General features: G+C 41.2%; 1 protein-coding gene across 1 annotated transcript in view; it reads right to left on the reverse strand.

Annotated features, from left to right (window-relative positions):
- The window catches only part of AKAP13 (A-kinase anchoring protein 13), a 101,580-nt gene that overhangs the window by 25,661 nt on the left and 49,829 nt on the right, over positions 1–26,090 (reverse strand). Inside the window, exons 6-12 of the mRNA XM_019471348.1 lie at positions 23,523–23,576; positions 19,937–19,999; positions 17,200–17,383; positions 15,826–15,934; positions 7,161–7,203; positions 5,766–5,871; positions 432–603 (exon numbers count right to left, since the gene is read on the reverse strand). Of these exons, the coding sequence (XP_019326893.1) occupies positions 432–603; positions 5,766–5,871; positions 7,161–7,203; positions 15,826–15,934; positions 17,200–17,383; positions 19,937–19,999; positions 23,523–23,576 (731 nt within the window). The remainder of the gene's footprint in view (positions 1–431; positions 604–5,765; positions 5,872–7,160; positions 7,204–15,825; positions 15,935–17,199; positions 17,384–19,936; positions 20,000–23,522; positions 23,577–26,090) is intronic.

Here is a 26,090-nt window from a genome sequence, read left to right on the forward strand (position 1 = left end):
AAAGCAATGTACTACCGATGGGAGGGACATTTTTTCCCCATTGGAAATAAAAGCCATGATCCAAGCCGGCTTTCCCTGTCCTCCATCCATCTTAACGAAGCGCCTCAGCCACAAGCCATTACATGCGGCTAAAACAGCCAAAGTCCTCCAGCTGAGTGATACATCCCAACTAACAGGGGCAGAAAACCCCATGGGATGTTGCGATGTCCAAGCACGGGCCAGGAAGGAGGTTGCAGGACGCCTCCTTGCAGCCACGACTCATTTCAGTCCAGCTTCCATAAGGCAACATGCTGCCCCATGAATCACTGTCTCCAAAGTCTCCCTCCCACCCCATGTCCTTAAGCAAGAGGAAAATAAAGCATAAGGTTTGCATTTCCCATGTCAGATTTAGTGAAAAACAAAACGAAGCGGGGAAAAAAAACCCGACTTACTTGCACAGTAGTACGAATCCTTATTGAAAGGTTTCATACAGTGGTAACAGGTTGCTTGGGCTACAACGGAGGTTGCAGTGAAGAGATGTCCATTTAACAGCTTCTTATCTTTTTCCTTCTCCTTGGAATCTTTGTCCTTCTCTTTCGTCTTCTCTTTATCTTTCTCTTTTTCCTGCCAAGAGAAAATGAACAAATGCCTCGTTACTTTGCAGAGGTCTATTCTCTAGTTATAAATTCTTCAGTGTTTGCCTTCGGCACTATGACAATATTGATCGGCATACACCATAACAATAGTCATGTGTCTGCGCAGCCCTCCATTAAAAAAATCAGCTTCCAGCCCCCATGGCTGTGGATTAACATACTATTGACTCGCAGAGCCTTCTGCACGGGTATCTCACCAGCAGAGACGAAACTGAGTCTGTTCTGAAGGCAGCTATTTTCTCCCACCTTTGTTTTATATCTGCTATATAATGAATGACTTCTTCTAGGCTCTGATCAATCTCTTCAGCACTTTCAATGAATTGTGTTAAATACAAACACCACAGGTAATGTGTATCAAACTTTCAACCCAGTTAATTTTTAAAGCCGACCCTTAAAAGACTCGTGCTTTGCAGCTCCATTTTTAATGGAGAATGCAAACACTTCCCCAGTGACGGTACAGCACCACTGTCAGGATATTTCCACCTCTGTTTTCCTTCTGACTAGCAACTTTTTCAACAGTTTCATGCAACCCTAAGTAAACATGTGAAGCTTTTTGGGGAAATGGATCTTACACACACTCTCGAAATACGGCATTACAGAAAGGCTGAGGAACAACAGCAACACCATAAAAGATTATCTTGTCTTCTGGAAGCCATGGTTCAACCTCTGAGCTACTCAGCTTTGGAAAGATGACAAGCACAGCCACCTTCTCCAACTTTTAGCAGAGTTTTTGCTTACCTTTCTGTCGCTACCTGAGATAGAAAATGGCTAAATACTAAAAATTTGAAACATTTTTGCCCTGCAGCCTTTTGTGGATTTGGAATTCTCCCAAACAATTTTTAAAGTAAACTCCATAGAAAAACTCCAAATTTGAATTATAGCGATTCCTTGTCTTTCTATGTACCACCCTACAAAATGTTCACCATACAATTCAGCTCCAGATCTGTATTTTAACTGTTACTGCGGATTTCATGGCATCTGCTCAAAGAGCAGCTTAACCAGAAATTGGTAAAGGCTTCTCTAAGCTTATCTTTGCATTTTGTTATTTATATGCCACATCCCCTTTGCTAAATATTGTCAGAGCCTAAATATCAGAGAGCTGCAGAGCAGCCCATGTGAGCAACTGCCATGAAGCGGTTAAAAGAGGTATTGAGCTATGCAGTCACTGGAAGGGAAACTTTTGAGCCTTTGATGACACACTCAAATAATTAGTAACTCAGCCTAAGATCTCCCCTCTCCCAGCACACCCCAGGCAAAATGCCAGCGTCAGAGTCTCCCCCTGCAAAGCCTCATAAACAGAAAGTTTATTTACTGGCCCCAAATGCTGTTTTGTTCTGCAAATAAGCAAAATCAAGAGCATTACCGGATGGAATAATCCTGTCTGAAGCGGAAAACCTGCCAGGAAGAGTCTGCTTTGTGGCACATTTCCACCTCCTTTGAGCCATCAGCTCAGATCACCGTGCCACATAAACCTCCACAGCCTTCTCCACCCGCTGACCTGCCCACCTTCAACCATGTCCAGACTGGCAGGATTCAAGAACCAAAACTCTGCAGTTTAGTCCTTGGCCGATGGTACCAAGTTGACGCCTGGAGTTTTGCTCCATTGCCAGGACTTGTGAAGCTCCAGGAGAAAAGATCACCCTACGCTCAAGGCAGATCTTGTGACTCTCACACTTAAAATGCTGAAAGGAGATTCACCGTCCTATACTTTAAATGCACCTGATGTTTACTGCAAAGCCCAGTAATTCTAGAGTCTGGAATAATACCCTGTCTTCATAAAATCACTGTAAAAAACATTTTAATTAAAGCTGAACGACCCCAGGAAAAACAGGAAATGGGTGCACCACTTTCAAGGAGGAAACAGCAAACTTCATACACGGGATGCCAGCCATACCGCTGAAATACAAGGTCTGAAAACAAGATTTTAACTTTTTTCTGCTGTGACAGTCACTGGAGGGGGTTTTTTAATAAAAGGATTGTAAAAACAAAACCATTTTCCTGCACTATCGGAGCTGCCAGCGTGACTTGAAGCACGGCTTCACAGCTGAACCTGCACCGACGTGCACTAACAGACACGACGGGTACCGCAACTCGGTCGTACGGCTCAAAATAACAGACTGTGCGCCGCAGCAGCAGATCCCGCTCCGAAATAACCATGAAACTCTTACCTCCCAATGCTTAAGTCCTACTAGCTTCACTGTTATTTGAGGTACTTCGGCAAATTTATTCCATTTTATCGACATCCTTCCCCCCCAGGGGCAGGAGGGCTGCTCCCCACCAGCATTAGCCCATCATGACAGCCAAGAGCTGCCAGGACGGATGGCCGGGGGGGACGGCAGTCAGAGAGGAGTTGAGCAAAAGGGGGAGGGCGGGACGATTGCTGCTAACTTCCTTCAAGATGATTTTAGCTACTTTGCTACTGCTTTCATCTTGTCCTACCCTAGCTTTCACTGCTAAAAAAAAAAAATACAGGCAGGAAAGGATGGGATTAATATTTTAGAAGTCACAAGTCAATAGGAGACCACCCATTTAAAAGGCAGAGGGTGGTAAATCAAATCGTCTGTGATGTTTGGGATACAGAAAAAGTGAATTTAACATACCTCAGTGTTGCTATGTAGTACTTCAGTAAACCAAGTGCTGCAGATGATTTCCCAGAAAGAACGGTTTCACGTGTTTGCGCTCTTCCTGCTCTATGGGTCACAAATATTCCCTGTCTCCTACTCCTTTCAAACACTTACAACTCTTACTATATACACTGAAACGCTGTTGGTGGTACAACACTGCCTAATAACCGCACAAGTCAGGGAAAAAAAACAAATTACTCATGCTAATTTTTTTGTCGTCATTTCCCAGAAACTCTCTACCAAAATGAAGAAAACGAGTATTTTTTCTTTCTAATTGCAGAGATATAGCATGTTTTAGACTTCACAAACGTGAATCAGTGCACGCTGCTGATTTCAAGAGATTCAATGACTAATCCTCGAATAACACAAAGTACATGCCAGACATGGGTAAATTCACACAAACTTCTATCAGTATCCCCTCCAGTTAATACTCCAAACACCCCTTTATTTTAAGGGTTTTTTTACATAACTGTTTACACCATTTTCAAGAAGAGCCGTTGCCATTAGTAGGCTCAGATGTGCTTTATTTTACGGTTCATCTTAGAAAACAGTGCATTTCTGAAGGTTTGGATAAAAGTAAAACCTAGTTGGAAAGAAGTTGAAGCCTCTCTCCCTCCTGACAGCCCAGACAGCAGCAGAAACCAACTCTTCCTGTCCAACTTCCTCTTTCAAGGTTTGTTGTTTTTCTTTTTAACTCTTACAGGTTTTCATTGGCCATAATGCTTCTGAGAGATCAGTGTTCCCAAGAATTTTTAGGTCAAATTATTTAAATGTACAGCTGAAGCCCTAAAAATGTATGTAATGCAAACATTCCACCGCGAGCAGAGAAGAAATCGTCATTTGAATGATATTATGGCTTTTTAGTTAGTAAAAATATCAGAACTGATATGAGCTGCAATTTTTGTAGTACGTATTATTGTTGGGATTTTGGAGCAATTTTTATCAACAGTTTCAGACGCAATCATGGAATTAGTGAAATCAGACTGCACTTATTTAACAAAAGCAGAGCAAATATCTCAAAGCACTTCTGTTATATTTTCTTACCTGTCCCAACCAGATCTCTTATATATATATCTCCAGTTCTTGCTTTAGAGATTATACACCCGAAGTGCAAGAACCAGTTAATGAATTTCCAGTCTCATTCACAGGCTGTGCAACATGCTCCACAACTTCTCCCTAGTGGTTTGCACAGAGGTTTCTATGTAAATAGATATATTTTTTTTATATTGTACTTTGCAGCAGGGAACAGCATTGTCTTAAAGCTGCTCAGCAGCAGCTCTGAGCCGCTGGTACTTGCAGCTTGCATCTTTAAAGGCAGATCCATAAAGGGGAACTGTGCATTAGGATGACTGATCTCACTACAGCTGGTACCTCATTGCAAAGGTGATGCAATCTTCCAAAAACGTGTATCAAAATGCGCGTTGGGCCATGAGAGCGCGCAAACCCAGCTATGTTAGAGGAACACTCAGGCTGAAACACCAAGTGCTTATGTTGGGAAAGGATAAAATCAAGTTTGCTTGTGCAGATGAAACACGACCCCTCCCATACGTGTATGCTTCAGCCCAGCCTTGTTCTGCGACAGGCACAATGCTCATTATGCCACATTTTGTTTCCCGTTTGCTATTCAGACACTCATCAGAATATGTAATTACGTGTCTCAGGGGCCTTCCAATAGTATTTACCAACATATTGGTACACATCACCTAACTATATAATACACCTTGCCCACTGTGAGGTAAGGTGCTCTTAGCTTCTGTCAGACATGATAAACCGAGGTGAAATTCAAGTAAAAAATCCAACCAAGCCAAAAACCCCTCAAACATGTATTAATCTTCAGGGGACAATCTAAGGCAACAACAACCCGTTTGTGTGAAGTATTTAACATTAATGTAATTACTTCTGTAACCAATGCTGTTCCCAGGAAATTCAGCTGTGCTGAGCAGCACTTAACCTTCAGCAAATTAAATCCCAGGGTTTCAAGGATGGAAAAAAAGGGGAAAATATAAATATTGGCCATCACTAAAGGTCACAGCTTGAGCAACTTCTCCAGCAGCGCAGAGGAACTTTGTGGCAAAGGTAAAAGGGAAACACAATACAGCCTTCGGCAACCAGTCCCTTCTTACAGCTCCTGTCCTCATTTTATTAAACACCTCTCAGGTTCTGTAAAAATTAGACCCATCAATCACTGCAAAGCCATAACTCATGCCGGAGAACAATCTATTCTCCATAATAAATGAAGCTTCATTCTGTGGGGAAAAGAGGCAAAAACACTGCACAGGAAAACTCACCTCCGATGCATTTCAATTTTGGGGTGCTAAGATTTCCCATGCAGCTATTCCCTATTACCCCACAGACAATCCTCCCCTCGCAAAAGGAAGAAAGGAAGAAAAAAGAAAAGAAAGTCAGGCAAAGACATAAATACCACCCTGTGGAAACACACTGAAATACAGAATTCATCTCTGCTAACTACGGGTATTTCACAGCTGTGTAAATCACAAGAAGCACTTACTTTGCTCTTCTTGCTGCTGGACATTTTATTCCTGAGGTAGCTGAAGGTGCGACTGACTTTTGTTCCACTTTTACCAGCGGAGACACTGCTGCTTTCTTCAGATATGCTAAAATCAAAAAAGAAAGAGGTTGCTTTTATTTGTTTTTCTCCCAAAGCACCTGTTAAATGGATAGATTCTTTTTTAAAGGACAAATGCATTTATTATCCAATAGAGTCACGGGTTGCTTTATGGTGTTATACCAGAGAAGGCAAAGTGAAGACAAAATGCCAATCCAGTAGTTTGTCATATATTTCAAGGAATCCCTTTACCTGTTTTTAAGCAATCTCCATTCTCAAACCATGCCATAGCACCCTCTGCTGCTCCCGTGGCCAAATAACCACTAAGCAGCTTGCAGCATCTGCCCGTTTACATGGCCAATATTGCAGATACACAGTCAGTCTTGGCATTTCATCATCGATATTTCAGACAGAAGGGACAGACACGCACACATCCTTTAAAGAGAAATCTCCTTCTAGAGAAAGACATCTAATGAACTCTTAAAAGGCAGTGAGCATCTTTAACAGAAACCACACTGTCTGCAAAGCCTCCCTTGAGAAATGAGAATACCAATACTAAGTAATAAACAGCAATGGATATTTGTATTAATTTAGGCATTTCTGGAACACCAGATATTTTCTGCCAGTCTTTACATGCACAAGCTTATGACTGCTTCAGCTTCTATGGAAGAATAAGAAATTACAGAGGAAATTATTATTGCATTAAAGAAAAGGACACAGTCTGTCAATAGGAAGTACAACGCAAACCAAAAGCAGAACAACAGAAAGACAACTGAAATCAAGGAGGAGAAAACAGCAGCGAGCAGAGGTGAAGAGCCTCCCAGACACGAAATAAAGCCAAAGCTATCAGAGTGACACAGAGACCAGACACCCAGCTCCTTTGGTGCCACAAATGTCCTTCCTCCAGGGGAGCGCTTTTAAAGTCAGCACCCACCAGAAAGATTATCTCCTCTCTACAGCTTGCAAGGATGAAAAGTAATGTACAAAAACATGACCGTTTTGGCCTTCGTTATAGAAATATAGACAGCATTAACCAAAGGGAGGAACAACTACTTTGAGTGTAAAATACAACTCAGGGTAAACTGATCTTGTTCAATAATAGATAATGTGATATGTTATAAGCTATGAATAACCACAAAGCCTTGTTAGAGATAAGACCTAAAACAGACTTTCACATTCTATGATCTAAAATATTCTTCAGCCTTTAGACATAGGGGACTGATTTTCACAAGCCTGACAACTTGTGATTTCAGCTGAAGTGCACTGGTGCCAGGAAGGCTTTTGGGTGCCCAAACCAGAGCCCACCAGAAGAGACGTGGTACCCCCAGAATACCGTACCTCTGAACTGAGGAACCCGTGGGGCCGCCGAACACCTGCATACCTGGAAAAGATCAGAGGGGTGGGGGGGTGATATGTTAGATCGCAATCTTAGCCCACTGATTTTAAAAACATAGTTTGCATATTTGAATGGTTCAGGAGGAAGGGGAAATGTTTTCCAGAAGTAAGTGTTTAGAATAGATTTCATGTGCTCAGGATAAAGCCTGTACCCTGTATCCTTAGGTGCTCTCAAATTAGATGCTGAGGTGAAAGCCTGCTTAGTATTTTTATCGTTCTTCAGCTATTAAGCAAAGGATGTGCATCTGTTAAATTTGCTGGTAAATCAGGGTATCTGAATCAGAACTGCCAATTCAATGACACTAGGTATAAATGAGAATCATTCTGCCACAATGCTTTTATTTATACACCACTACAAAGACTCTATTGTACAACACATCCGGGTTTCATGTATAAAACTTTTCTGCTTGATAAAATTATAGTTCATTTTCCCATCAAAATCCTGAAGCACTTCATAAAGAGTAAGGGAAACAAGGGAAGCCTTATTCTGTTTTCCACGAAACACTACCAGCCTAGAGCTTAGTCACACAACATTGTGCTTGAGGAAAGTCTGACTTTTGACATAAAGCTGAAGCCCTGCCAGTGACACAAATTCTCTTTATACTGCAAGAAACCTGCTTGCACAATGCATTTGGAGCAGATTAGGTAGCTGATACCATTTACCAGAACCATCAAAGAATACTGAAAAATCAGGATGAAATGATCCAGCGGAGAGAGGGCTCTCTCCGGAGTAACTGGGCTTGTCAGGACTCCAAAAAGCCCTCACTGCAAGCACTGTTTGCAGTCCTATCTGAAGTTCAAGAAGGAGCATGGCTGATCATCTTATTAGGCTTCTGCATATACATTGTAAGAAAAACAGTACTTTGGCTTCAAATTCTGTTAACATATCAAGCTAATGGTGAATGCAAAAGAGCCACTTGACATCAGAGGCAAAGACGGTCCTCTGTCCAAAAGCAGTAAGTGCATTAGGAAAAACTGTGCATACAATGTTATGCCTTATGATTCTAAAATACACATTTTCCTAACCGCTGACTCAAGTGTCAACACAGCCTGAGACAGAAATATCACTTCTTCATATTGAGAAACTAAAATACTGGCATACCCCATTACCTAATCCCTGCTTGGAGATCTCTGTTTGGTCCTCTGTCCAAAAGCAGTAAGTGCATCAGGAAAAACTGTGCATACAATGTTATGCCTTATGATTCTAAAATACACATTTTCCTAACCGCTGACTCAAGTGTCAACACAGCCTGAGACAGAAATATCACTTCTTCATATTGAGAAACTAAAATACTGGCATACCCCATTACCTAATCCCTGCTTGGAGATCTCTGTTAATATCTCCCTTGCAAAATCTTTCATCTAATTAATGATCTATCCCAAATACATCAAAGTTAGGAACACTGTAACATATATCAAATGAAGTCTACTACTCAATTTCCTGACTGTGCTGGGGTTTCATGTAATATCTACTACCTAAGCGCCTGCTAAGATCACACAAGTAATTTACAGACTCCCAACTCCCTGGTTAATGCTCCAGAGGCTCTGGTTCACATTTCAGCTCTAGTTTGCTTTTAACATGGGTTAAGCCTCCTTAGTCTTTCCTTTTTTTAATAGATTCATCAATTTGACTGGATTGAAGTACTTCACCAACCTTTTCGTTTGTTTGCAGTTAACGTAAGAAATATGAATGAACGCTGAATCAAGAGCTGTAATAATTTGATATTCGTGACTGTTTTTCAGCACCTTGAGAAAGTACATTGCATGGGAACTTCAATTATGTACTATTTATCTTTTACTGCAATAGTGTTTTATCTTAAAAATGGGGGATTCTTGACACTGGCAGGCAAAATGGATCCAGACAAAAATCAAGGTGAAAGCCTGCGTATGATCTCATATGTTAGGTTACAATATAATATCATAGGATCAAAACTCTGCTGAAAGCTATAAAGCCCATGAAGATGAGCATAGAAAAGCACACATTTTCTCACCTTCAGGGTTTGGGTTTTTTTTTGAGGTAGAAGAGGGGAAGGAAGGTTTATTTCCATAATTTTTGTTTCCTATCATGACCAGGTTCAAAACTGAAATGTTAAAACTGACTTCACAACCCACAAAAAAAATTAGTTTTGTTCAAAGGCCAGGACTGCTATATATGCCCAATGAATCTGGGCTAGCAGCCAAATTTTGGTGTACTTATCTGAACACCCTTTAAGCGTCACCCACCAAAATTATTTCATATGGTAGCTGGACTGGAAACAATTCATCAAGATGCATTATGCAGAAAGTAGCGACTGGACTAGGATGTTGCAAAGAGAAGAAAACAGCTCGCAGCTCCTTAAGGCTGGCAGTAATTAAACTTCTGTGGTTCAAGAAATCCAAAGGCTTCATAATATTTTTCTAAAATGCACAGACTGGCTTGTCCAGCCACCTGAAATCCATGTCTTAAACATATCATGATATCAAACAAACTGCAACTAATTCTCCATACTCTAGAGAGTAACAGGCGTGGAGAGGTTGAAGAGCGGTAACTGAAATCAAGTGCAATCTCAGTGCTAAGACATCCATCATCTTATGAGAAATGAACCCTGAAGACGTGAAAAAATAAACAAGCTGGTCTGGGATTACTACATGAAAAATGCCCATTGCCAAAGCAGTCTTACGAATAGCTGTGGCTAAACCAACCTTTATATAAAGTCACCACAGTACCCTCAAATATGAAGGAATAAAACACATGTAAAGAAAGCAACGTTTTTGTTTGAGACAATATCCAACATTAAATGTTCACCAGTAGCAGCAGCACTGTTGAGGGAGAGGAGATAAATACTGGCTAACAGAAATACCCCCCAAAATTGCTATATCCTAACCTATTAGGAATTACTTAACCGGTTGGATGCTTAAAACAAACTAAAAGAAATTAAAAAAAAAAACCCAACCAAAAAAAACAATTGAAAAACCAAATCCGCCAAGAAGTTTAGCTAAGAGTACTTTTTACCGTGGGAGCATGACATCAATGCACAGCTGCGTGTTTGCAGCTCACTTTGTGGGGACCATGAATTGTGAGTTTTGTTAAAGGCAGAAGAGAAGGACAGAGCAAAGGGGAAGGAAGAAGGAGCTTAAATACCAAAGTGGGTAGTATCATACCTGGCAAGACCACAGGACTTTCTTGTAGAAAGGGACAAACCTACAGTGAAGACTGGGAATGGAACGGAGGAAAATTTAGGTACCTACAACACGGATGGTACGGAGATTTTTTAAATTCAGGAAGCAAACAAAATCTGTTGGACTGGAAAGCAATTTCCCCCATCCTAGTGTGGACACAAGGGACGTGGGCTAGTTTCCTTGCTAACCTTTGAACCAACTAACGCAGCTGCTCTGAATTTTCTCTTTAGATAGAGAATTATCTGTTCTGGTTTATTTCAACAGTCTAATAAAACATGCTTAAGAAATAGGAAGCATTTTCAATTATCTTTGATAAGGCTATTTAAAAGAACAAGAGGAGTCTAAATTACTTTAATTCAATCTTCTGCCTTAGTTGCGTTTCTTTTAGTAATGGAGTTTGCAGGAGGAAAAAAAGCTACCATATAACACTCGCCTGTTTCCCAACAAAACTATTCTGATTATAATATCAGGACCTAGATATGAACACCTTGACAATTTAAAGTGTTTGGCTGCAAGGTATGCTTTTTGCTCAGTAGGGGAACTGTGAAGTTGTAACCAAGGTTTTCAGAATTTTGTATCAGGGCTCCTCTCCTCTTCTACTTCCACTGAGCAATGTACTCACTCTCACCTGTGGAGGGCAAGGATCTACCTCTTCTGTTAACTCCATGCACTGTAACAAGCTCAAGACAAGTATTTTGGTTTTAATAAAAAGGTAACGACTATATTGCTGGTCAGAGTGGCAGATGATGATATTTGCTACATGGATATAGACCAAAACTAACCAGATGAGACGTGATGGTGCTGATGGACAAGACTCTGGATTATAATCCTTTTATTCTGTCATTGGTTAGTATTCAGATACAGGACTAAGATAATGCCATTAGACATCATGCAATGGAAAGGCTAGTTCAACGTTTGCAAGGTGAAACTTCAAGGTCTAAAGCAGAAAGCCAGATTTCCCTTTGTTTCCACCCATAACGGCTGCAACGCACAGAAAACGATTACTTACTATCCAACTCCTCCTCCTCATCACTGGAAGAAGAGCCAATAGAAAAGAGAGTTTTAGACTTAGGAATGAGTGGAGAGATGCTGAAGGAGAAGGAGATTCGTCTCGATGGTCGAGTCCGGCCCTGGGCTGAGAATTGGGTTAACAGCAGACATTAGAGCATGCTTGAAAATGCATTTAATAATAAAAAGGAGAGGAAAGCGGCCAAAGCAAACTAAAACCAAAGCAAAGCAAATGCCTGCAAAGCAGCTGGCTTCAGAAAAGGCACAAGAAACAAAGAATTGAGGACGTGCAATTTCCAGAGGATGCAGATTTCAGAGCACGCAGGTCTCACTGCATGAGTAAGTCGGGGTTCAAAGCTTTCTTATCTTTGCTGTCTTTTTTTTAATAGGAAATCTTAATGAAGACTTACATGTGAACAGTTATTTTCCCAAACAGAATACCAACAACGTAGTGGATCTCTGGACAAAGGGCATCTGCTTCACTGAAATAACTGCCAGGAAATCAAACTAGAACAACTCAAGGTATTTGCTTAAGGGTGCTTTTTGCAGTTAAATGACACCAAAGCTGCTGGGTATAAGAAGGATACTTTATCTACCTAGGGAGGTTCTTGTCACTTCCACCTCTAAAAAAGCCCAACACCATTTTGGCAATGTTATGCCCTTAAAAGCTTCCAGCTTTCACATTGAAATTTCACCTAAATTTCATTTTTTTTCTTCTCCAAAATAAAACAGAAAAACCAAGCATCTCTTCTCCTGCCTTCTTCTAAAACTCACAGTCCTAATTTTAAAGAAACTGCCTAAACATGAGAAAAGCCCCTCTGCACCTTCTCCTGTCCTTGCCTGGAAGAAGTCTACCAAACACAATGCCAAACTCAGCAATCAGTCTGTGACATCAAATCTCCCATTATCAGTAGGATAATGACAACAAGCTCAATCATCTTTTCTCAGACATGTTACTGCTCTGCCTTCTGCTTATTTCAATTTGTGAAGTTATATTTATCTTCCAGTACTATGCACTTTTCCAGGAATCCCTGCTATTTTGTTCATGCCCTCGTCTGCAAACTTTACAAATTAAAAGGGTTTACTGTAATTCGTGTTTAAAAATAATCTATTTTTAAGAGCAGCTCTTGCATAGCAGCAGTTTTGCAACAATTCTTTATAAGTACAATCTTCTCTGAAAAGAGATGTGGGAGCCAGCTAACCACTCTTAACTGAAATTGCTACACAACCTCTTATGGAGATGCCCAAGGGCTGTATTTCCCAAACCTTCCCATCATACAAGCACAGGTGGAAACCTCTGAGCTGTGACCTGACCAACGTCAGGTTGCTGGATACCCATCGCTCACATGGTATATCACTGTGTCCTCGGGAAAGATGACTGGGACAGGGCTGGGGAAACTCTGCCCCTGGGACAGGTCTGACCTAAGGGTCCTACATTAAGCATCTACAATAAACATCTTCAGCGCATATATTCAGGCACTTTGAAGTCATTCCACGGCACGGATAAATCAATTCGCTTGCACAACAGGGAAAAGAGGCTAAAGACTATCAGTTTTAAACTTCCAAGAGAAAGAAGTAGCAATTATTACTCTCTTTGAATAAAACATGTCCTTTCAGCCACATACAAAGAGAATTTTTTGTATTGCTGATATCATACCCCAAAACTGAATTCAGAATATAAAAATACTATCCAAGGAATATCCAACGCAATGCAAGCAATGCAAAGCAAACTCCCCTAAAATCTTCCTTCAGCCATTAGTCATAAATGCCAGTTGTCTAGAGGCGATTTGACTAAAATTATGTGCACGCTTTTCCAACGTAAGCAGAACAACCCTAGAGGCACCCAATGAAAGGCATTGAAACTGAAGAATTCTCAGCAAGATTCATGCATTAATTTTGTTTAGACTGCCTTTCAAAGGAGTTGTCCTAGTGTCCCAGACCTGAAGAACATGACCAGGCAACACTGCTTTCTTTCTTCTGAAGTCTACTGTCTATTTAGACTAAAAGTCAAGATGAACAATAATACTTTACTGCAAATAGAACCACCTCCTCCAGCACAGTTCAATTCAACTTCCATTTCAGTGGTTTTATTTATAGCAGTTCCTGGCTTTATAACAATGCTCCACACTGGAAATTTGCTATTCCAAAGCTGAAAGCAGTCTTCCGAGCGCTCCAGCCAACAGCTCTTGTGACCTCCCTCTATAAAATACTGAAGGATTAACAGTTGTGAATGGCCACAGCAGCTCTTGGAACATCTGAGACATCAGATGGAGTGTGGATTAGAAACTCAGTCTTGAAAATTGCTCCTGCCTCAGTACATATGACAATGAATGGGAAAAATAAGAGAAAGCCCTCCATATGTTCATTCATTTGCATTTAGTTTTTGAAGCTTTTGTGCAAAACATGTTGCTTGCTTCCCATTCAGACACATTTGCAGGGATCAAAGATTTTTTTTTTTTTTAAACACCTACCACAAAATTATGCAAGTGGAATGAAGAATTAAAGTTTTCCTAGAATTCACCTCCATGAAATCAAGGATTTACTCCTGCATAACTCTGAAGTATTCTGCTGCAATAACATGAATGTCAAACCTAGGTGATACAAGGGAGTTTATACACCGAGACCTTCTTGTAAAAGGCATTCACAGCTGCTTCACATGTACTTATGGTCACAACTCAAGTACCACTATTCCTCTTTCAAAGTGACTGAGGAAGAATGAAGTGATTTACTGAAGCTTCCAAAGTCAGGAAAGTGTCAGAATTGGGAAGAGAATCCATGACCTAAATTTTCAAGGTGAGTAATCCTTTTGGATGCCCACATCAACCGCCTCAAATGCATCCATTTTCAGAAACCACCTTCCTATAAAAATGAGGCCCTTCTGAGGTGTTGCAAATTAACTACTGAGAAAATAAAGCTCACAGAAGCGTTAGTAATTTTTAAACTTCAGTGTCCAAAACTCACAGACATCCGCCTCAAAGCAGAAGACTAACCCTGCTATTTCTTCCACAGCCCTTCTGGAAAGCTTACTACATCTCTTTTCCTTCTCTCTCAATGAGACCATTGTGGCTAGGCCGACTCTAGAAGAAGATGGGATAATCAAACCTGTCTACCACCAGCTCAGGCCTTGATGGCATTTTTAACATGGGTAATAAGACAGAGAAGAGCAGGAAAGTGGCAAGTTGTCCGATTCCAAGATGGAGATACAAATCCTCCGCTGTCGTAATCCCCCGCCATGGGCCTGAAGGAAAGTCTCAAGGGAGAGGGAGATGAGCCTCGGTCGGCCAGGCTCTCCCAGCCACCAAGAGCGTGTTTTCTGGGAGCTAGCTGAGTTATTTATGGTGTTTGGTTAGCAACTGGATGCAATGCCAGTAAATTGGTTGCTTCAGAAAAAATAATGAACGCCTTCAGCCTAAGGAGGAAAGAGGGTGCCCCATTACACAGAGCAAGAGCTGGTCTCTTTACGGGACAGATCTGACAGTGTTTTGGTTACCGTTGCCGGTGGACACATCCGTTAGGCCACATGCTTATTAATCATGGAAGAATGATGGCAAAGAATTTAAAAACGTCTCCTACAAAGCATAATCTCTGTGAGCTTCCTCCAGCAAGCCTCCTAAATGAATAAAATGACTTTCTTAAAAGCACCTTTCCTCTGTTCAGCTTTGCAAGGAAGAAGCATGTTAATCAGAGACCATCGCTGATTGACAAGACGTGATCTAAAATGTCAATACAGTTTCTGGCTGGCAATTAATAAAATGAAAACACGTGTAACATGGCCCTTCCTAAGCACATCCAGCTGCAGCCTTTTGAATGACTTTTTCAGCCGAAAGAATCAATTCAGACAAGTTGCAAAATTAAGTGCTTGTTACTGCTTCAATTAAGCTAAACTGAAAAATTTCACCTAATCATCTTTTAGTATTTTTTCAGGAATGAGATTCAATAAATTACGCCCAACTGCCCCAAAACATTTAACTCAAAATAAACAGCAACAAACTTCCCCAACGAGACCAAGACATGGATTCTCAAGTTTTCATATATCAACTTTCAAAAAAATCCAGAAGTAGGAAAATAAGATCTGAACTGGAATTTACCTCGACATCAAAGGAAGAAATCCTGAAAGGGTGCAAAATTCAAAGTTTTGGGTTTTTTTTAATAACAAACTCAATAAATCATAGTTTTCGTACCAGTAGTCTAATTAAGAAAAAACAAACCAAAGAAACCCAATAGAATTGGAAATACCAGGGATACGCTGGGAAGAACAAAATATGGATCTAAACCAAACCATTTCCACCCACAATTCCATGCAGCAGTGAAACATATATTTCACACAATATAGGAAAGCAAGAGCAGGTATGAGCAAATTCTGCCTTGGGAAGGTAGCAAGATATACTTAATAATACAGATGACAGAATGGATAAGGATAAGGGAAAATTGCATTACTCACTGTCCAGCACTGGTTTACTAATTGACATTAGAGACATAGATTTGGTCAGTGGAGATGAAACAGCGGAAGAACAGAAATTAAATCCTTGCGGCTGCGATGTTTGATGCATCTGCAGAACAGAAAATAACCACACTGAGCACATATATCAAGCACGGCAGCGCCATCCCAACTACAGACTACAGTTCAGTGCTCATGTTTACTGAAATTCTCACTTTCAAACAGAGGAAAATTGAAACGATCCCGGTACAAGGCAATAGGTGAGAAACGTAAGGACCACGAAAAACGCCATCGGTGTCACACAGGTGAAATGCAACCTTTTGTTTTGTCTTTTAAGCGTAGGACAACTAATTATGCAACAGAGAGACTCTGGCTGCTTGATTTTCTTGCAAGATATTACAAGATGGATATTGTTAACTGTCTGATGGCCACTGAAATTACTGCTGTGATTCCAGCTCCTCAGCATAACTAGACTGTGGTTCAACATGGTAAAAAATCTGATGCTTAACAGTGTGTTCCCCAAAAATGCCATTCCTCAAAGCAAGAGAAGACATGAGAGTCTTGACATAAAAGCTCTTACAGGCCAGATCTTGTAAGACCCGTTTACTGCGTTGATGTACAGCAGTGACTCTACGAGGTAAACAGACTAGCTGGCTAATGGTTCTGGCACAAACCCAGAAAATACTATGGCCGAAACGTCAAACTCAGAAATCCAGGGTGTTTATAGTATTTCAGACTATAATTGCTTCTTTAATAAAAATAAGCAGAGACTCTCATAATATTGTGGCCCATCTGTCCTTAATAGCTATCATAGACTTCTGCTCCAGAGAGATCGCTCTGAATTTTCCTAATATGCAATTAACATTTTGCTCAACTGTTGCTTATAATAATGAGCCTTTTGATTCTGGTTACGCTTATGAAAGAAAAAAACAACTTTATTTTCCTCCTACGATATGAAAATAAACCTGAACACTTTAACAGATAAATTACTACTTGGTACTTGTGTGTATTTCAGGTCTGCAAAAGGCAGCATAAGCATTAATTGCGGAAGCCTTACAACACCTGCAATTGATAGTATCACTATATCCATGCTAAAAAGTTAGTAACTTTTCCATGATTACTCATGCAACCAGTGGAAGAAAATTGGGAAATTTCTTGTTCTCCACCCTAAGACTTCACCCATCAACCACATTGCCCCAAAGAACCAAGTAGCAAATTTAACACGGGGGAAACTCCTCTGTGTTAAAGATGGAAGACTTTAACAATATTACATATACAGGGTGGAAGCCTTCACAGTGAAACTGTGACTTGGGAAAATTACTTCAAAACATCGATGTAGCATTTTCTAGAAATCTAACAACAGTTGGACAGCTTTACCTGGTGATCGTAGTCTCTGATTTCCCCCTGCTCGAGTTCTTCTGTGAGCAAGACCAGGGACCCGCACTGATTGCTGGCAAGCGGACTCCGTCTGAGGTCTTTGGAGCTCAGAGAAGAAGCCTCCAAGTTTGTAGAGGGCTTCTTGTTCTCACCAGAGTCTCCAGCAAGGCCTTCTAGGCTGTAACTGAAGAGAAACCATGGAGGTTAGATCCTGACAAATTCTTAGGGACCGGTGTCTTTATGTACATAGCACCTTCAAGTGTAAAACACAACGCAGTCACTAACTGAACTGGGCAGGGAAATGCTGATGTTATTCCTCAGCATGTTACTTCTCAACGACCAAGTGCAGATAGCAGTGGAGGGATTTCTATTTTCTTCGTAACTAATACAGCAGCATCTTTGTGCCTCTACTGAGACACAGTAGTTGCTTGAGAACAACCATTCAAACTCTTGGTCAATGGGTTTTCCCACTTTCTTTTTTTTTCCTCTCCTTCTTGAACAGTGCACAGGAAAATCTAGAAACACTACTTCTGAAGATTTTGGTATTTCCACATACTCTCTTTGCTAGCTTTTTATTAGGTTGTCCCTGGGCTTAAAGCCACCCAAATTAAACTACCTCGTATAGCACAGTGCTGCGTGACCTGGACCACCCCCCCTCCCAGCAGCCACAAAATCAGCATTGGGCTGCATGTAACGTTCGTCTCTGCAGACACATCCTCTGAATCTATTTAGCACTTGCCACTGCACAAAGCTTCAGCACTGATAATGTCCTCCTTTCTGCCAAAGCTGGTTTCTTTTCTTTTCTTTTCTTTTTTTTTTTTATTCAATAAATATTGTCTCCATCAGCCAATCAATCCTATTTTATCATTTGCTGATGAAGCTCTGTTTTTCTGCCAAAGCTGGTTTCTTTTCTTCCTTTTCTCTTCTTTTTTTTTTTTTAAATTCAATAAATATTGTCTCCATCAGCCAATCAATCCTATTTTATCATTTGCTGATGAAGCTAGGTCTGTCCAATGGAGCCAGACATAATCACTCAAAGCTAAACAAAATACCAAACTTTTGCTTGCAGAATTGGTAGTAATAAAAGGTTTGGTCAACCCCTGTAGAGACAGCTGCTGACAGACGAGTGACCTCTACAGAAAAAGGCTAATACACTTTCTTCTCACCTATACAAAACAGCCCCTCCTTCACATGTGACTATTTCCATCTGATATATCTTGGCCCTGATATTCTGTTTCAGACCCTCCTGCTCCTCATGCCCAAGCATCGATAAACCCACTGCAATGCCAGTTTGGGTTAATGTGCAAGCTTTACAGATTCACCTCCCGGTACGCTAGCACAACTCCGTGGCTAATGTTTCATTTTATTCACACAAAGTTCTGCCAGCTTGAAGCAAGGCCTATCCTGGATATATATCCCAACTGGAGGCTAATCATGACATCTAAGTGGCCAACAAGCTAACATATAAGCAAATGAAAGGGAAAACACACTATAGATTGTACAGATTATTTAAATAACCAGAGGACCTTTAAATTCAGGTAGACTTGCATAACAGTGATTAATGTTCTGCATTCCTTTAGAAGCATTAAGTGGCTGATAAATATGCATCTTCAAAGCAAAAATTGCAATACACCTTAAATAAGATCTACTTATTTTTTTACGACTTTTTTCAGGTTAGTTAATGAGAAAGACGACTGATTGAGGCATTTACAATTTAATCTGCTTTAGAAAGATTTGACTCAACAATGTGTATCAATAGCAGGCATTATAAAGTTTATTCTAAAACACCTGCAAAGAGAAGTCAGTCCCATTTCTACCGATTATTTAGGGCAGAGGACACTTTTTTTTTCTTGCATCCCAAGGTGATAACAATGGTGCTATATAGTGCAGAAAAATTCATGTGGTTTGTCGTGACACAAACAGCTCAAAACTGCAAATATTAGATAGCACACAAAATAGTCATCAGTTGGTAATATTGGTCTGTAATTGTTGATTGGGGTATATAGATCAAACGTAATTAAATCTGTAAGCGGAAGGACATATTGACTTCTTTCTCAATATCTAGTCTTCAGAAAAAAGAGTTTAATAGCTCTACCCCCAACCAACAAGAACCGCCAGAAGAACTCAGAAGCTATAAAATCTGGGAGACTAGCTTCCAGGCAACATCAGGTAAAGGTCTGACTTGCAAGCATCAATCCCAACTCTGGGACTTTCTACAGAAGATGCAAGCTTTAAATGCCTGGGAAATCATCATCCGTGGCTATCAGATTGTTTTTTCACAGAAAGTTTTACATGATTAGTCTCGCTGAAGAAGAAACTAGATTTTTCAATTTACAAAGAGCAACTCTGTATGAACTTAAATCCTTTGAGATCCATCCAGAACAAAGCGGTGCTGAATCACATTAACTCTCTTTTTGATTCTTTGGCTGTCACAATTATCGTTACGATCACTGCTGCGGAAAAAACACGCCTTAAAATCACCACAGACTAGAGCAGCTCAAACCAACAGTGCAGCTTCTTTAATGCTCGAGGCCAAGGAAAAGCAGCCACCACCTTCACCTGCACCCCAGTTCAGAAGACCCATTCCCAAGACTAACTGCTGAAGAAGCAGATGAAGCAAACAAAACACGTGCACACTTCAGCCAGAGCAGCAGCGGAAAAGGCGATGCATGAAAAGCTGACGACAGGGTGTTTGCAGTGCTCCTTTGCTGCTGCTGCACATTTATTTATACCGTACCTTCTACAAGTAAAGTCAGGACCCATGGCAATGAACTGTACACCAGAGGGACACCAGCTCAAACTAGGAACATCAAAAGAGGCAAAGAAAGGAAAAGGGCTGTGATTATTGGATTGTTACGGAACAGGGGAATGTTAAAAGACTCTCACTCTTGCATATCTTAAAAAAAAAAACAAACAACAAACTCAGAAATAATGCAGTAGCTACTATATATTTCTGGCCGCCAGAACACACCAGAGTGCCCCAAGTGACCGAGGTTACCACCGAACGGGTAGCAGGACAGCCCATGCTTCCACCAAACCGATCCCATCGGCGAGAATACAATGTACTGGAGAAACTGCTCCTTGTGGGGAGAGAAGTTTTTGGGGAAGACAAGGCTGAAACACACCAAAGCCAATTTTGCATAATCACACACAGCCGCTGTGTTAGTAATGATTAGTATTTTTCTGATGATTTTTCTCATCCCCAAATCAGAGAAAGAATTCCTTGCAGATATTTAATTGTTTTAAGTCCCCTCCATACAAGTATTAATAACCTCGGGCTACACTTGGGAAAAATAAGGAGAGAATTACATTCTTAATGCTGCACAGCAAACCAGTGAAAGAGGCTGGAAGAAAAAAAAACAGGCTGTCTTACTATAAAATTGAGATTAAATTGAGGCCTTCAAATAGTACTTTGACTAGAAAACCTTTCAGCTCCCATACCCCAAAAGAGTCCCAAGTTGCATCATGAAAGACATAAGAAATGCAAATACAGAATGCAAATATTTTGGTTGTTATTTTAAGTACTGCTTTTGTTATTTTTTCTGTCAGCTTATGGCCCAATTGCAGGTTTTGCAGGCACAGAGAAATCAATCTTCTTGTCAGCTATGACATACAAAGGATCCCTAAATCCTGGAAAAGCTGCCCAGGAAACATACGTCGTCTGAAGGGAATTTTGCATCAGCACAGATCTGCCAGAGCAGCGCTGCACAAGTCCTGCTCCCAGCCCCTGGCCTGCGATCCATGCAAGGAGAGGACATGGCCAGAGCACACTTTGCTCCAGGCCAGGAGCCTACGAAAAGGGCAGAAGAAATCTAAGCATCCCTGGGCCAGGATCTGTGAGTGCTAGAAGCCTCAAGAGGGCACAGAAAAAGGTTTAAAGCCACTGACTGCATCATCTCATGCCAAGTCCTCGTACAGTTTCCACACACAGTACAACACTGGAAACATTCAGGAAGGGTTTGACGGTTGGTGTTCAATGGTGGAGTTCAGGTAATTGCTACCTGTTTTATTAAGGACGTTAATTGGGTGAGGATACACCTGAAGTACCTGTGCTTTGCACCTCAAAGCCCCAGGTGTGCTTCACAAGTAGCTCTCAGCACAGTACCATAAGCATTCTTCATGAAGACATACCTTCCCATAACATGCCAGTATTTCCAAGTACTTCATCATCATCATCCAGCTAAACCACGGTAGCAGATGTAAGTAGTAGTGAGGGATGGGGGGACTAAATACTTGCTTCAGATCATAGAACCACCAAGTCCTGGCCACAGTAAAACCACCTCCATTACACATCTCAGTCTGCAGTCTCAGGCTTGGGTCCAGCCTCCCAGCAGGTCAGTAAAATCTGCCCGACGGAAACTAGATGGAGGCTGAGTAGGAAAGTATCACACGTGCTTCCCCTCTCCTTGCTTCCCCCAGCCATCTGCTTGTGGCCCCAAGACTACTGGGCTTGGTGGACCCTTGGAGCTATGCTTACGTTGACTTGCTTGCAAAAGTCGGTAATTCTTGCGTGGTCACTTTTCAATTGAAGGAGAGAGGATTTTCCTCATTAAAGAAATGATGCAACATTTACACTGGATAGTGCACTTTAAAAGATGCCTCTATTCCTGACCATTGCCATGTTATAGTGACAATCCCAAATGCTAAAACCACAGGGAAGGGAAGCAGAAGAGTGGAGGGAGGGAAGGAGAGGAGCCATGCATATATGTAGGAGGAAGCCTGGAAGTGGTGGAAGGTCTCACAGAAGGAAAAAGACCTTTTGGCAAGGGCTGTGGAAAGCAGTCTTACAGAATTACAATCCTGCTGGGGAGCCACCCACAATCTGTTGGCAACACCATAAAAACCGAACAAGATCAATGCAGAGCATGCAAAACCCCTTTACAGAAGATGACTTGGGGAGGGGGGATGAGCTATTATATACATCAGCCTTGTGGGAGAGCATAAACTGTTGAAATTAGTTTCAGGCTGTTGCTCTGCAACTGGGGTTAGAGAACATGATACCAAAATGGTTGGGAGGCTAGGGAAAAAAAAATAAAGGAGAGAATGCTTATGAAAGAATTACCACACATTTCAGATATGACTAAGTATTTTAGGTTGCCTATTTGAGACATGTTCTTTATTCTACGTGTAAGCTCAGTGTTTCAGGATATTATGACTCTAAATACTAACACAGCTCCTACAGAGGAGCCTTAACAGACAACTAGTAAAAAGTTGTTCATTTGCATGAGCTGAGAAGACGAGCACTGCACTTCTTCCTCCAGAGCACAGAGTGATGCAAATAAAGTGGCTTCGTAGAAGTAAAAAAGCATGTTCTTTCTTGTGCCTTTTTTTTTTTTTAAGTTCTTTTTTAAGAGCCCTCTCCTGAACTGTACAGCACTGCTCATATGGCTTCATTTATACTGATGCATGGTAAGGCATGGTGACTTTTTTGGTAATAACATCATGGTAACATTTTTTCCATACGTGGAAATCTGGTAGTTTCTTTACACACACACACACACACTTGTAACCCCACTCATTTCAAGGGAAACGAAATCCTGAGTTAACCTGCCACAGGAGGAGAGGTAGCAGGCTGTGGGAGATGAGAAGAGGTTGAACTACTGAAGGGGAGAGGTTAAATTTCTCTTCTTTTTAGCCGAAAAATGTACAAGTGTGGACAGTCCACGTGTCTGCTGTGTCAAAAATAAAGTGTCCTATTTCATATGTTAATAGACAGTGCAAAGGTTACGTGAGTGAAAATGCATATCTGCATGATGGATGAGGAACTGAAAGTTTGCTATACAGAACAAAAAAAACACACATGGAAGTAAAGACAAAAAATACTTATTTTCTACTTTTCAGGACAATGGTTTTAAAAAACAGCAAAAGAGCAAAATTAAAGCCATTTAATTCAACCAGCTGCAGATCTGCAGAGTATTCTCCAACTCTGAGATCGTTTCTGATGCATCCCCTCCCCAGGTGCCCCTCCTGCAAGCCTTGGCAGGAGTCTCTGATGTGCTTTAAATCCAAATTATGCACATGCTCTCAGGTAAACAATTATTTTAATACAACTCCAAATCTTACACACGGCAAAGGCCAACAAAATGATATCTGAGATTTCTCCGAGTTCTAACATATTGTCCTGGAGGAAAGGGCTTGAGCATATAATTGAGCATATGCTCTGTGGGTCAGAAAAACTGCCACTGGAGAGGGAAAGCAGCCAAGCGGGATGCACAGCTCTAACGCCAACACTTCGAGAGGTACTACAGGTTTACTAACATGACAGTATGGAGTTAGTAGACATTCAAATGCAAAACAGTTAGTCACGTTAGTTGGCTTTGTACCTTCTCCTATGAATGGGAGGCTTCTTTATACCATCCCCCAGAACTCGCATTGAACTGAAAATGAATCATGGAGAGTGGTCAGCAGCTTGAATGGAAAAAAATGAATAAATGGCAGCTGAAGGAATATCCCCAACAAATGAACAACAGAGGGAATGGACGTACAGAGAAAACACAAAAGTAAATACTAAAGGAAGTAATGAGTCCCGCTTTTCCTCCTCTCCCCCTCTTTTACAAATAAATGTGGGTTTGGTTGGGTTTTTTTTGTACAGAAAGAAGATTTCACAGGTATTGACCACGTTGCAACTTAGCTGCTGCCAAAGCCAGGTCAGTCTAAAGTTTAGATAAGGACAAACTATTTGACAGAAGCTTTTAGCAACCGTGATTAACACCAGCTCCAGTTTTGCAGTGCTTAATCCATCAGTGAAAAATGCCAGCGTTTCTTTCCTCGGACACAAACGTTAAAAACACTGCATCATTGTTGAAAGACAGGCATTTCAAATCCGCTATGAATGTCAGGAATTAACTGAAGGATGAACATCCTTTTGTGGCAGCCTTGTTAGTTTTCTTTGTATTTTTAATAGCAAAATGTAGACATGAGGATTATCCGTGCAGTGCATTTGAGAGGGGAAGCGGAGGGGAACTGAGCATGTTTTCACATTTTATTTAAGACAATTACATTTTTTCTGATCTTTTTCGTGAACAAGCTTTTATGCTCACCCCTCTTACAAACAGAAAACATGTAACACTGGAAAAGACCAAATCCTACAAAACCTGATTTTTTCCATAGGCTCTTTGGGTCCTGTATCAGCAGCACTATTTAAGCTTGACTTGGCTACCCCTGCCATTGTGGGAAAGACTTTTTGGTGTGGATGGGGGCTGGACCAGGCTGTGAGTCCTTTGCGGGGGCAGGAGGCACCTCTTACAGCTTGGCTGACTGTGCAGTCTGCCACCCCATTCCTCTTCCCAGCTGCGCAGCCCAGCTCTACTCCTTGGATTTTGGTGGCAATTCCACTTTATTTGGTTGATTTTCTGCTCATTTAGTGAGTGCAACCTGCTCATCGATGGAGCAAAGTGCCACGGGTGCCCAGAGGAGGAGAGGGAGCACGGACAAGGGGTGGCAGGCGGTGGGAGCAGCACAGGTCCTGCCCGTCAGCAGGACAAACCTTAGCTAAGGCTTGTGCTCCGTGTTACTTCACTTCCAAGGTTCGCAAAAGTCAAGTTCCAATAAGGGCTTGTCCCCTTTAAATGGAAAAGTATCTACTGCACATGAAATTAATGAATAAGAAAAACACCCTGAATTTAACTGATTTGTATGAAAGTCACTTGTTTGGGCTTCGCTTCCTCGGTATTTGTTGCTGCTCACTAAGCAACCAGAATCTCAACATCACAACAGCCACGTATGAAAAGAACAAAGAAGAAAAGAAAAAAAAAAAAAAACAAAAAACCAAACCCAAATAATCCAAATTCCTTTGTAACAGAAACATAAAACCAAACAGGAACCAAATCAGCAGCAAAGACCCACACAGCTTTCCTTCTCTAATTAACCTATGTGACAGCTATCCTTACGTAGCGGCAGCTGTATCTAAGAACATATGAGAGTAATTACTGTTCCTTTAACTTAAATTTTCTTACATTTACAATGAATCTATTTTCCCGTATCAGAAACAGCCTCCAAAGTCTGACGCAGTAGAATTTAACCCCATCTGTTAAGTGTTAGCAGTAATTGCCAGCTATGCAGTTTATTACCCTCAGAAATCCTTACAGATCAGGTCCTACACTTAAAAATAATTCTCTCTAAATGAGTTTATGAGCTTATGGACTCATTTTGTCATAAACCTGCATGTATACCTTATGCTGACTCTTTTGTAGCTTTAATTTTACTTAATTTATTTAAAAATTACCTGGGGACCAGAAATGAAGCCTAGTAGTAGTATCTTTCACCCTGTGTTGCTATGTTCCTGAATGTTTTTCAACATTGGCTTTAAAATCTGAAGGGTCTATGGTATTCCTTTAGTGATACCCACAGCTCCTAACACATAAAGGATGCATACATTTCCGATGGGAGGCTGCTGCCTCTCACTGGATTATCCAAACGGGTCAGAAGCAATTTACCAAGAACCCGTTGGGAGTGGCCAGTTTTAATTTAACGGCATCACCAAATGCAATGGCTCTGTTTATCTTAAAAGCAGACTTGTGGCCATGAAGATGGCAGCAGGCAGCCCGGAGAGTGGCGCTGCACTGCATGCCTGGGCTTGCAGCCTCTGTAAGCTGCAGGTCTACACTGGAGGGACAGGAGGATACGGCACCCTGACCCTGCTAAAACAACTGGCCACTCCTGCTCTGGAAGCATTAAATGCATTAAGAACACTGGCCAAACCTCCACTGCTTTCAGAACACGGTTAGGGTTTGACCTCAAGTATCCAGCAGCCCAGATGCTGAGCGGTGCAGAGCACAGCAGGGAACCTTACACCAATTACTTTATTGGTGTGCATCTTCCTTTACTCCATCTTTCTTCCTACTCAGATGGGAGGCTGAGCACCTTTTCTTCCCACAGTCACTTGGCACCAG

This window comes from Aptenodytes forsteri, unplaced genomic scaffold (assembly GCF_000699145.1).
Source record: "Aptenodytes forsteri isolate BGI_AS27 unplaced genomic scaffold, ASM69914v1 Scaffold1, whole genome shotgun sequence".
Classification (NCBI taxonomy): Eukaryota; Metazoa; Chordata; class Aves; order Sphenisciformes; family Spheniscidae; genus Aptenodytes; species Aptenodytes forsteri.